This window comes from Saccopteryx leptura, chromosome 10 (assembly GCF_036850995.1).
Source record: "Saccopteryx leptura isolate mSacLep1 chromosome 10, mSacLep1_pri_phased_curated, whole genome shotgun sequence".
In the NCBI taxonomy this organism is placed as follows: Eukaryota; Metazoa; Chordata; class Mammalia; order Chiroptera; family Emballonuridae; genus Saccopteryx; species Saccopteryx leptura.
This window is the reverse complement of record NC_089512.1, coordinates 37270173-37282239: the sequence shown is the minus strand read 5'-3', so window position 1 is coordinate 37282239 and position 12067 is coordinate 37270173. Positions and strand designations below refer to the sequence as shown.

The following is a 12067-nucleotide window of genomic DNA, read 5'->3' as shown; positions in this document are numbered from 1 at the left end:
GTCAGCAACGGGGTCCGCCAGTTATTCTAGTTGTGTGTGCAGGGGGAGATATGAATCTAACATCAGACCAACAGCTACAGAATCACAGCTCTGGTAAATGCCACGATGGGAGAGCATAAGCAGCCACGCCCGGCCTGGCAGACCAGGGAGCCTCCTGAGGAGAGGGTCAGCCTGGGCCTGAAGGACGGGCAGGAGACAAGTGAAGGCAGTGCTGGGAGGGACAGAGACTCTCCAGGAGAGGGACCAGCTCACGCACAGCCCTGGGGGGCGCTCACTCGGTGCCGTCAGGGACGAGAGGTCCAGTGTGTCTCAGCACACGGAAGGGAGGGGCAAGACACGAGGCCGGAAAGCTGGGCTGGGGCCGGGCCCACCTTGCAGCCCTGTAAACACCTGACCTTACTGAGGGTTCTGAGCATGGGCTTGACGTGAGCACTCTGCGGTTCCTAAGCTCACTCCCGCTGGGGTGGGGACAGATCTGCAGGGGGAAGGAGTGCGCCCCCAGCAGCGCCTCTCAGCGCCCGCCATCTCTCTCTCTCCTGGGCCGTCTCAATTGCACCCAATCTGCTTGTTTCCACTTGTCTTTCTGCCTGCCCATCCATCCACCCATCCATCCACCCATCCATCCACCCATCCATCCACCCATCCACCCATCCATCCACTCATCCATCCATCCATCCATCCATCCATCCATCCATCCATCCACCCATCCATCCACCCATCCATCCACCCATCCACCCATCCACCCATCCATCCACCCACCCATCCACCCATCCATCCATCCACCCATCCATCCACCCATCCATCCACCCACCCATCCACCCATCCATCCATCCACCCATCCATCCACCCACCCATCCAACACCCTTCCTACCCTCCTATCCATCTACCGATTATGAAGAGTGTCATCACCAGGCCATCAGCACAGTCATCCCCAAACTAGGTCACACCAAGCTCATAACTTTCAGTGACCCTCTGCTGCCCATGACTAAAGTCCATGCACGCCCACTTGAGGCCATGCCTCAGCCTCCTCCCATGCCTGCTGTGGCCCAGCCTGTCTCCCTTCCCTGTGTGAGTGGGAAAAGCACAGACTGAGGTCAGAGATCTGGGTTCAAAGCCCACCTCTCAGCGGACAGCTGGGTGTCCTGGGCAAACACCTCCTTCAGCCACACCCAACACGCGCCTCCCCTTACTCAGGCTGCACCCTTTGCTGGGGTACCGGATGGAGCCCATTGACCCTTCCTGGCCCCACCCCTGTGAAGCCCTTCCCCTGGGTTTCCGCAGTGCTCCCCTAGTTTGTTTGGTTTCTGAATGATCCTTGGGGTTCAAAGCTCAACCACACCTTGGAATCTGGGTCCCCTGAGAGCAAGCTCTCGTCTTCAGAGTCCCCAGAGAGTGCCTGTCACAAAACGGGCCCTCAGTGAGTATCTGTTGACTTGTTCCTAGAAACCCAAGAACAGCGATTCCAGGTGCAAAAAGCACCTGTGGATTCTCGCTCACACGAGCTGCTGACCAGCGGGGCTGGGCAGGGCCCGCGACCTTCTGGGCGCTACTGCTGGTCCGCGGACCGCGCTTCGGGGAGCAAGGCACCCAGAAACAAGCAGGTGCTCCGCAACTCCCTTCGGAGCCTGTGGTTTCCCCAGCGGCGGGGCCAGCACTTCCCGGGGGCAGCCCTTGCTTTGGGGCTCATTACCTCGGAGGTCTCAAGGGACTGGATCTCCCTGGGTAACTCCACAGCGTGCTTGTTGAAGTAGTCCATGGTGATGGCGTTGTTCCAGTAGCTCAGGTTGTTCTCCGGGTTGGCCGTCTTCTTCTTCCTCCTCAGGCAGCACACCGTCAGCAAGACAGCTACAGAGAGTCCCAGTTAGAGGGGCGGGGAGGCGACAAGCAAGAAGCCAGTGCCCAGGGACAGATGCCAGTCTCCGGGAGCGGCTGTCATGGTCATACATTCAGCCACTTAACCCTATTCACTAGTTCGCTCGTTGGTTCATTCAACAAATACTTACATAGGCTGAGTGCCTTGTGCCAGGTGTGGAGTGAAAGAAAGAAAAGAGAGACAAGGGGGCCCTGGTTTCATAAGCTTCCCTTCTAGTGTGTGTATCAAGGGGTGCAGGGGGGGTCAGACTATATATGTATAATAAACACAATGAATAAATAAGGTAAATTCAGATAGTGATAACTATTCAGAGAAAATAAAACAGGGTGAAGTGAGTGAGACAATAGAGGCGAGTTGGAGGAGGGAGTGCTTTAGAATTGTCACAAAGGCTTTCCTGAAGAGGTGACCTTTGAGCTAAGAAGAGAATGGGGCAGGAGCTAGCCATGTGCTGAATGGGGCCAATGTGTTCCAGGGAGAGAAAACAGCATGTGCAAAGGGCCTGAGGTGGGCACAGCTTGATGTGTATGAGGAAAGAGTGGCAGGGTGGGGTGGAGGAGTGAGGCAGGAGATGAGGCTGGAGCAGTGTTGCGAGGCTGTGTCCACAAGGCCTGGGGCAGAGGGCTTGGATATAATCTGTTTTCTGTGGATCCTGCAGCACCACTCCTTGAGGGTGCTCCAAGGAAAGGCCCCGCTCATTGGCGGAAGGAGAGCTCAGCTGCGCAGTGGCACGTGTGCTCTGAGCAGTTCTGCTGGACAGATGAGCGGGAGGTGGCAGAAAGTGGGGCCGGGCCAAACGAGCCCCGATCCTCACAGACAGTCTCGACAGCAGAGCTCTTGGACTGGATTAAACTGCAACTCTACCATCATCATCAACATCAGCATCATAAAAAAAGGCCACGAACAGTTATATAGTGTTGATGTGCAGGCAGGGTTCCAAGCACTTTATAAATATTAATTCATTTAATCCTTGACTTAACTCCATGAGGTCAATGCTATTGGGGCCCTCATGTTAAAACAGGAAAACTGAGACTCAGAAAGGTGAAGTGACTTGCTCCAGAGCAAACCCTGACATCTGGACTCCAAAGTCTGTGCTCTGCCTCACAGAGACGCGCCGAAGACTGACGCTGCAGCTCGCACTGCACAGATGGCTCGACCAGGGCTCTGCACAGCTCGACATGTGACTGTCTGTTCCATCTCTGAGACTCATGAGTCCCAGGGAGGAAGGAATACTTTGGATGTTGCTGATGAACCAGGTGTGAACAGAGGGAGTTGGGCCAACAGGGATGACTTATGTGGTCAGAGAGCTGGGGTGGCCCACCTGGGCTCACACAATGGAACAGGTTATACAATGACAAGAGTGACAGGATCCATCTTGGGGAGAAACCAGTAAATGAAGATTGGGTATCTCCTGTCCTGTTTTGCTATCACCAGAGCCTGTAAGGTGGCTAAACTCCAGACCAGGGTTGGTTAGGGCTATACTCAACATCTGGAGTTGCCAACCACCTGTGCTGAGAGGGGGTCCCAAGCTGAGCTATTCACAGAGGCTAGCGCTGTGATGGCAATGACCACCAGGGGGCAGCAGAGGGCTACCTCTGTCCTGCACAGCCTAGGTGTTCCGCCAGCCCCAGGTGTGCATGCCAGGGTGTGGGGTACTGCAAAAGTTGGCACCCACACAGGATGAGACCTCAGGGCCCACAGCCCAGACCTCTGTGGGAGGAATTCTCCCTGATGGAGGAATTCTGCAGCTCTCTTCCCAGCTGGCATCTCAACCTGAGAAGACCTCCAGACAAGGTCAAGAGATCTGGCGAGTTTCTTTTGTCCAATCTGTTTTGACCAAAGAGATTACTAATTTGCTCACCATTCTTCTGGGTCTTCTTAAAAAGTTTTAAAAATATAATGAAATTTCTGAATGTTTGAGCTATATGGGTTTAGATGGGCTGGTAAAGACTTTTTCAAATTTTGTGGGTCTCGAACCTTCCTTCCCTCCCTCCCTTCCTTCCTGAGTCCTTTCTTCAACTGTCTGGAGGAGAAATGGGGGTGGGGGGGGACACCGCAGAGATCCGCCTGAAAATCTAATTTAGGGCACCTCCTTACTCCACACATGACAAGACCGCGGTCCGAGGCACCGAGCTGGCTTGCCACAGGTCACAGGGCTGGGGCAAGTCCCGGGTCCCACCTCCCTGTTTCTGGAGTCTTTATTTCTCACTGTCACTACCTCTCTGCCCTGCTGCTGGAGCTGGGATGGTGGAATCGGCTGGGGGAGCCCATGCTGGAGAAACCATAGCCATAGAGAGGGGCGCAGGCCACAGGGGAACCGCGCCGTGAGCCCGGGGCCCCCTCCCCCAGCCCTGGGCCCCTCCAAGTGACCTCTGCCCTGGCTCCGGATGCTGGCTCTGTTCAGGACACAGGACCAGGGTTCTGTGGGAAGGGCCGGCACTGTGGCTGGAACGGGGAGCTCTACTAGCTCTTTCTCTTTCACATGCTGTTAGTGCTCCTGTCCTGATCACGTTTCTCTCAGCAGGCCCAATGCCTCTCAAGGGCGATTTCAATGACATGCTAGAAGCTGCAGAGAAAGAGCATGGGCTTGGAGTCCAGAGACCTGGGTCCAAGCCTGGCTCTGCCACGTGTCATACTAGGTAAGTCATTCCACTAAGCTGATTACTATGGACTCCATGGGTTTGTAAGAAAAGGCAGAGAGACCATGAAAGCAAAATGCCTTACACACTGCCTGACACACAGTAGGTGCTTAACTAATGACTCTTCTTGTTCTCCCAGCATCCTCCACAAGAGATCTAGAAAGACAAACTGGGCCGCATGACAGCTGGGCGGTGCAAGGCCATGGCTCCACCTCTGGTTTAGAACTTCCATTATTTCAGGGAGCTGACCTTTCATCCAAGGAAGGAAGGGACAATTCAGACTTACGGAGCCTCTGATATATTCCCAGCGCTGATTCAGATGCTTGACAGTCTAATTTAACCCACAGAGTGACTGGGGAAGGTACCATTCTTCTTCTCATTTCCAGAAGCTCATGGATGTTAACAAAATTGATCCTGCTCACCCAGCCATTTATTGGAACTAGAACCCAAGGTCTCTGTGACCCTCAGATTGATTCTTGCTGTCTCATACTGTCCTGAACACCGGAGGCAATGCACCTTAGGCATGTGAGGTGCTTTGTAAACACGGTTGCTGTGTGCAAACACAAGGTGCTCGCCACCCCCTTTCCGATTCAGTTAAAAGCTTCAACTGCTTTGTTTCTCCAAAGTCAACAGCCGTCAAGACCCTAGAGGAGGTCAGGGAGAGCTCTGTTTCGTCAGGTTTTAAACCTGGAGTATGCCTGAAGAAGCCCAAGGAGGTCCCCGCCAGGGGCCAGGGTGCTGGCTGGGAAGAACAAGAGCTGTGAGAGCCTGGGAGGGACACTGGTCCTGCTGGGGCGACACACCCTGGACAACCCTGCCTTGCCCCGAGGCCGGCCTCTCCCTCTCCTTCACCCCATTCATAGCCCCAGGGAGACAAACCCCCTCCTCACACTTCCTTCTCTTCCTAATCTCGTCTGTTCTTTTCACTGGGAAGAGTAATTCTGACCAGCTATTTTATAGAACTACAGTCATTTTTGGCCTGTGAGTAAGAGGTACATCTATACAGTTGGGTTTGACTATCATTCACAGAACAACGAATGCAGGTAAGAGCTGGGCGGGGCACATGGACAGGGTATCTCTGAACAAACACTGCACTGATGCTCCGATGACATTCACTGTGTGTATGGAAGGAAGCCACACTGCTCGGGACACGGTGCAGGGGGCCCCTCACGTCCGGGGCCAGCGGGAGGCGCCCCTGCTTCTCGGCCAGGCTCCTCGGAGTGCAGCTGCCGGTTTCCTGTCCGCCCCTTCTATAAAGCCCTGTGTCTTCCTGGGGAGGCTGGTGGAGACATTCCCGAGACTGGCTGTGGCGTGTGCAGGACAGGCTGGGGAGCCCGGGAGAGCCCGAGACCGAGCTGGTGAGAGCCAGGGCGCAGTGGCGCGGAGGGTCGGCGCAGCGCCGGGCCCAGAGGCTTCCAGCAGGAGGTGGCGGCCGTGTTCCTGAGGGTGGCAGCAGAGACCGGCCTGGGAGCCACACGGCTCCCCCTGCCCCAGCCAAACGTGGCCCGGAGCCAATCAATTTTGCTTCTCAGCCATCTGAAACCCTGCACGGAGCCTCCGGCGTGGTCAGGAGACAAAGTGTCCTTAGCCCTGGCACATATGGCCTTCAGCCGTTAAATGGGGCTCGCAATCTGGAGGGGCCGGTGCGCCTGACCACAGCCCTGTCTGGGGAGGCCTGAGATTTGCTCTGACTGCTCCTTGCTTCTGGCAGAGCAGGGGAATCAGCCCCCTGCCCATCGGCAGCCTGGCTGCTGGTGGAAGGAGAGCCGGCCCGGGCCCGTCTGGAAAGCCAGGTGTGAGGACCTGCGCCTGTACTTGGCTGCTGCCCGGGCTCCGAGCTCTCTGGCAGAACGGCACAGGAGGCGCCCCCCCAGAAGGCTGCAGAGAGAGCTGCAGGATAAATGTCGCCGCTGGGAAGGTCTGAGACTGGGGGACCTTAGACCTGGAAGAGGTCTGCTCACCTGATGACTAGAGTGGAGCAGAGCGGTGAGAACAGGCTGGATACGCCCTCCTCTGTGCTTTGGAAGAACATGGCGGCCGGAAGCCGGACAAGCATTCTATCTTAACGTTCCCTCGCCTGGGCCCTCACAGGGTTGACGACGATCCTACAGAGGTCGGGGGTGTGACTGAGGACAGGGAGCTGTGTATGCAGGCAGCGAGGGCTGAGTGGACTGGAAATGCAGGACAGATGAAGTGGGGTCTGAGGTCCCCAGGGGCTCCACGAGTCCGCCCTGAACCAAGTTCTAGAGTCCCTCCTGAGGTGGACGTCCTGTCCCCAGCACCTGAAGGCCGTCAGCTAGGAGCATCGAGGCCCAGTTCCAGGCTATGTCCTTGCTTCTGTCTTGGACATTATTACGCACAGCTTAGGCAGCTCACGGGTTTTCTGGCTTTGCAGTAGGATCTGATCTGATCTCAAACTCATACAGAGCAAAAGGGCTGGAGAAGTGTTTGTGGAGTTGGAAAAGCCAGGCGCGGCCTGTAGGAACAAAGGCTAGACCTACTCTGCGCTGTCCGCCCAGGCAAAGGGGAAAGCAGGTGGGAGCGGGAGAGCCACACAACACCCCTGATCCCCTAGGGCCTGGCACATGATGGGCACCCGGGAAACACGGTGGTCACTCAGATTCCACCACCAGATCTGGGCTGACTGGTGTGCCTGGGGCCCCGGGCAAGTCACTGCACCAGGTGACGTACTCCCTGCTGGCAAGGAGTGTTCCTCGCACAGTGTGTTTACTTGTTTCTGTCTTTATTTATTCCTCCGGCTGGTCTGTTTTAAGGATGGAATGATTAAAAATAATGGGAACTCTCTCTGTAAACCAGAGCCACTAGACACAGATAAAGCATGGAAAATGAGAAAGCTGTCTTGAATGTGGTTACTTCTCTAATGAGACCTTTATTAATTATTTATTGGCTAATAGTGTAATATTTTCTCATTGTCATTCTTCTGTTTTAGAAGTGGGCAGTCACAGGTTGAAAAATATATGTGCGCTTCCATGAGAGACAATAAAGCTGCCTAATCAAACAATAAAATAGGCTATCTGCAAACATTTTCACTTTTCTTGCACCGGGTCCCTGGGCTGCCTACCCCTGACTCAGAAAGCGTGCTTATCAGCTGGAAGGAGACAGCGAACTGGGAGAGGTGGCTCCCGGATAGAATCCAGAACCTAGACTAAAAAGACCTTGTTGGAGTACAATGCCGAGTGGAAACCGTGCCCGTGTTAAAGGCACACGCCTCCTGCCCTGATGTTCAAACAACCTGGTTCAACAGTGTCCTCTGTGCAACGTCTAAGCAGGCGTCCCCAAACTACGGCCCACGGGCCGCATGCGCCCCCTGAGGCCATTTATCCGGCCCCCACCGCACTTCCGGAAGGGGCACCTCTTTCATTGGTGGTCAGTGAGAGGAGCACTGTATGTGGCGGCCCTCCAACGGTCTGAGGGACAGTGAACTGGCCCTCTGTGTAAAAAGTTTGGGGACCCCTGGTGGGCTTCGTTCCTCTGGAGACCTGGGAAGGCCTTGGTGGGACGTGACAGCCAGTACAAGCAACAGGGCTGATGCCATGTGTGCCGCCGGACAGAGGACTCCCACCCACTCCTCCTTGCGTGGCCACGCCAGCAGAATGCTGGCCGCTCCCTTCTAGGGGCGCAGGGATCAAGTGGAGGCCACAGTGGGGCAGGTGGCGGGGCCGGACCCGGGCAGGGCAGCCCCATGGAGAGGGCAGGTGGCGGGGCCGGACCAGGGCAGGGCAGCCCCATGGAGAGGGCAGGGGGCGGGGCCGGACCAGGGCAGGGCAGCCCCATGGAGAGGGCAGGTGGCAGGGCCGGATCAGGGCAGGGCAGCCCCATGGAGAGGGCAGGGGGCGGGGCCGGATCAGGGCAGGGCAGCCCCATGGAGAGGGCAGGGGGCGGGGCCGGACCAGGGCAGGGCGGCCCCATGGAGAGGGCAGGTGGCGGGGCCCGATCAGGGCAGGGAAGCCCCATGGAGAGGCTGGAAGGAACAGGCGTGGGCAGCTGGGACGCAGAGAGGACAGGCCCGGCCCGGGGGAGCCTTTCCTAGAGTCAGGGTCACAGACAGCTGCTGTTGCATGGCTTGGACCACAGAGAGGAAGTTACAAGGAGGCAGATGTCAGGCCCTGGAGAGCTGGGCAACCTGAGGAGGATAACGAGTGAGGAGCACGGGTGTCTCGGACCTGGACGGGACCCGAGGGACGCGGAGGACAGCTGCAGGGTGTGGTGGGGCTGGGACCAGTGAGCATTCCTGTGAGGGGAGCAGAGAAACCCTGAGGTCCTGAGTGAGGACATCAGGTTCTTCAAGGAGACGCCAGGGAGAGAGCCTCCCGACTCCCCATTAAAGGAGTGACAGGCAGCGGCAAGGAGGTGCTGGTCGCCCGGAGAGCCCGTCAGTCCTGGTACCAGACGCGGAGGGCCGTGCTGCACCCAGCTCACAGTGCCCGTGGCCAGTTCAAGTGGGAGGAGGGAGGGAACAGCTAAAACACAGGTAACTCTGAAGCCTCACTTTAGCTACCAGAACTGTTTTCCCCAAGGCTAACAGAACTGCCTGCAAGGTCAAAGCCTTGTCTCCTCTTCTTCCTCGGGGAAGAGAGAGAAGGAGAGAGGAACGACAGGAAGGAAGGTGGAGGTGAGGCTGGAGGAAGGTGAAGCTCTGCTGGAATACTAAGTGCCGACGTAGCCAGGGGTCTGGCGGACATGTCCCTGTGGGCATCAGCGGCTCCCCTCGAGGGCAGGGTGGTGCTACGCGAGCACCGGCCGGGGGGACAGGCACCCTGGGCTCTCATCCCACCCCGCCTCGCACTAACTCTGGGGTCTTGAGCGAGCCACGCTGCCTCTCTGGCTTGGTGTTTCTTTCTGCAAAATGCAGAGTTAAATGGGACTATCTACAAGGTCCTCCCAGCTCCTGGGAGCTATGCCTTTATGACCAGTGGGCACTTGAGCTGTGGCCTGGCAGAGCAGAGGACCAGGACAGGGATGACCCATGATTCTTGTCCTGCCACCTTGTTTCCTGGGATTCTGAAAAGTTGCAGCCCACTGGGCGGGGGGTAAGTCCAACTCTGGGACAAAGGGATTCTGGGGATGGGCAAGTTGATGGGGTGGAGGACAGGAGGGGAGGGGAGGGGAGGAGAGGAGGAGAGGAGAGGAAGGCAGAGTGGAGTAGGGAGAGGGTGAGGCACTTACAGCAGGAGGAGATGGGCACGCTGATGGCCAGGACCACCCAGGCAATGTCCATCTTGCTCAGGCAGATGGTGGCTCTGTGCTGGGGTTTGTCCCCTTCGGCCACATGGGAGATGTTCCCTGCCGTCCCAGGCTTCCAGGTGTCTGCGGGGACCAGGCGGTTGAGGAAGTTTCCTGTGGCTGTGGACACCACTGTGGAGAGAGGACTGGGCACCCTGCCGGTCACGGTGGGGGTGGCCACAGCCTCCTCCTCGATTGGGGAGACAGTTCTTTCCGAGCGCCCGGGGGGGCGGGCTGGGGCCTGTGGGGTCGAGGACGCTGTTGAGGCTGTTCCCTGAGGAAGCCCCTCGGAAGGGGCTGAGACACTGGCATCAAAGGCAGCCTGGGTGGGCCCCGTGGTGGCTGTGACGACCCCAGAGCTGGTGGACAGAGGTCTGATGATTCCAGGGGTGACAGTAAGCCAGGAGTCACTGTGGCTGGGGCTGTCCTGTGGGTCACCGTGGGGGCGCTGAGAAGGCACTGGGGCAGGCTGTGGCCTGGCAGGGGCACCTGAGGCTGTGGTGGCATCTGGCTCCCCTCCGGGGCTGGTAAAGGTAGGACCACCCCCCTGGTCTGCTCTGCTGAGTCCTGGCTTGCCTTCCGTGTGCACTGAGGGGGCGGAGCTCGGTGCCCACGAGGTCCTGCTGGGCACTGTGGTAGTGGCCACTGTCTGGGTCGGCACCGAGGAGGAATAACCCCAGGGCGGGTTCCTGGGACTGAGGGTGGCAGGCTCAGGCTCCACAGACCCTGTGAAGTTGTCTTTGTAGAGCTGGAAGATTTTTGCCAGGGGCTGCTTCTGCCCCAGATGTGTGGAGCTCTGATTTCTTCCCCGCTGACCTTCCTTTCTTCCAGAGTGGCCACCGGGCGCAGGCAGGATGGGGCGTGATGCACCTCCAGCCCCTTTCCGGGAAAAGCCTGGAGGTCTGGCGGTCCTGCGTGTGGTCGCCCGGGTGGGTGCTGTGGTGGGGCGGCTGGTGGCTTCAGTGGGCTTTGTCCGCAGGATGGTGGGCCCAGCCTCCCCCAGGGGGCGGCCCTCTGAGTGGGAGGTTGTGGTTGCCATGGCAGCAGGAAGGGTCCCTGTGGTCAGGGGGCCTTCAGCATGGTGGGTGGTTGCTGTCGCCATAATGGTGGAGACAGAGTTTGTAGGAGGGTGCCCATCTGGAGGGGGTGTTGTTGTTGCCATCGGGGCTTCAGCCTGCGAGAAGGAACCATCAGGACGGGGGCTCAGTGTCACCACAGAGGTGGGGGCAGCCGCCACAGATGAGTGTCTGGTAGAGCTGAACGGTGCTGTCACCATGGTGCCTGAAGGTAGGACCGGAAGAGATTCCCTGGCTGGCTCCTGGGCAGCAAACACCAGTGCTTCGGTCAGTGTCAAGGTCAGGAGGAAGCCTTGGGAGGGAGACAGAGAGGACAGGTGAGACACCGGGAGCAGCCGTGACCCTGCAAGTGCTGAGCCCCAGGGACACCGCAGGAGCGTGCCCGGGGCCGCCCTGCCCCTCATCAGACACAGCCAGGTGGAGCTCAGCGGGTCCCTTAGGTAGGGGCCACGCAGCACTGCTGGGAGGAGACCTGGCCCCAGGGAACCGGAGCCAGCTGAACTTGCCATGCTCATCCTTTCCCACACGCCTCTCACATGCCACCAGCCCTCTGCGCGAGGCAGCTTCCAGGGTGATAGCTGTAGCTCTGAGTGCCTGCTGGCCCTGGGGCCTGGGAGCGGTCAGGCCAGCTTGACCACAGGGCAGCCGGCAGCTGTGTGAATTGCCCTGAGTCGAATGAGGAAGGCTGAGGTGGGCACAGCTGACCAGCTCCTGTGTCTTTTCTCAATCTTCCATTCATGAACCAGACAAAGGTGCAAGCGGACAGACCTCTGGTTGCTCAGCCACTCAACAAACAGTTATGGAGGTTCTGCCCTCTCCTGGACCCTGGAGGACACAGAAACAAGCAGGGCAGTCTCTGTCCCTGGGTGAGCTCACACAAACCCACAGACAATCTACAGCGAGGCAGAGCTGTCTCAGGGCCACTGGAGAATGACAGGCAGAAGGGGGAAGGGGCCCAGAGGAGGGCGGCCAGATCAGGTGCCTGCAAAGCCCTCGGCACAGAGCCTGGACAAGGCGGTCATTAGTGTGAACTGCTGTCCCACGGCGCTCGCGTGGCTGAACCCTGTGTGGGAATCCTTGGCGATGCCCAGACTTTCTGACTAAAAGGAGCCCTTTGGAGCATTCCCAGAAAGTTATGGACTTTGCCCGATATTCAGTGCGTATGCTTTTAGTTCACTGAGAAAATGCACAAGGGGAAAACATAAATTTACAAACGATCTCAGTACATGTGGACTTTA

General features: G+C 57.8%; 1 protein-coding gene across 7 annotated transcripts in view; it reads right to left on the bottom strand.

Moving 5' to 3' along the window:
* TMEM108 (transmembrane protein 108) overlaps positions 1–12067 on the bottom strand; it is a 325910-nt gene that overhangs the window by 5420 nt on the left and 308423 nt on the right. For all 7 annotated transcript variants that reach the window (XM_066351414.1, XM_066351407.1, XM_066351410.1 and 4 more), the window contains 2 exons: positions 9697–11121; positions 1691–1845 (listed from right to left, as the gene is read on the bottom strand). In XM_066351414.1, the coding sequence (XP_066207511.1) occupies positions 1691–1845; positions 9697–11121 (1580 nt within the window). The remainder of the gene's footprint in view (positions 1–1690; positions 1846–9696; positions 11122–12067) is intronic.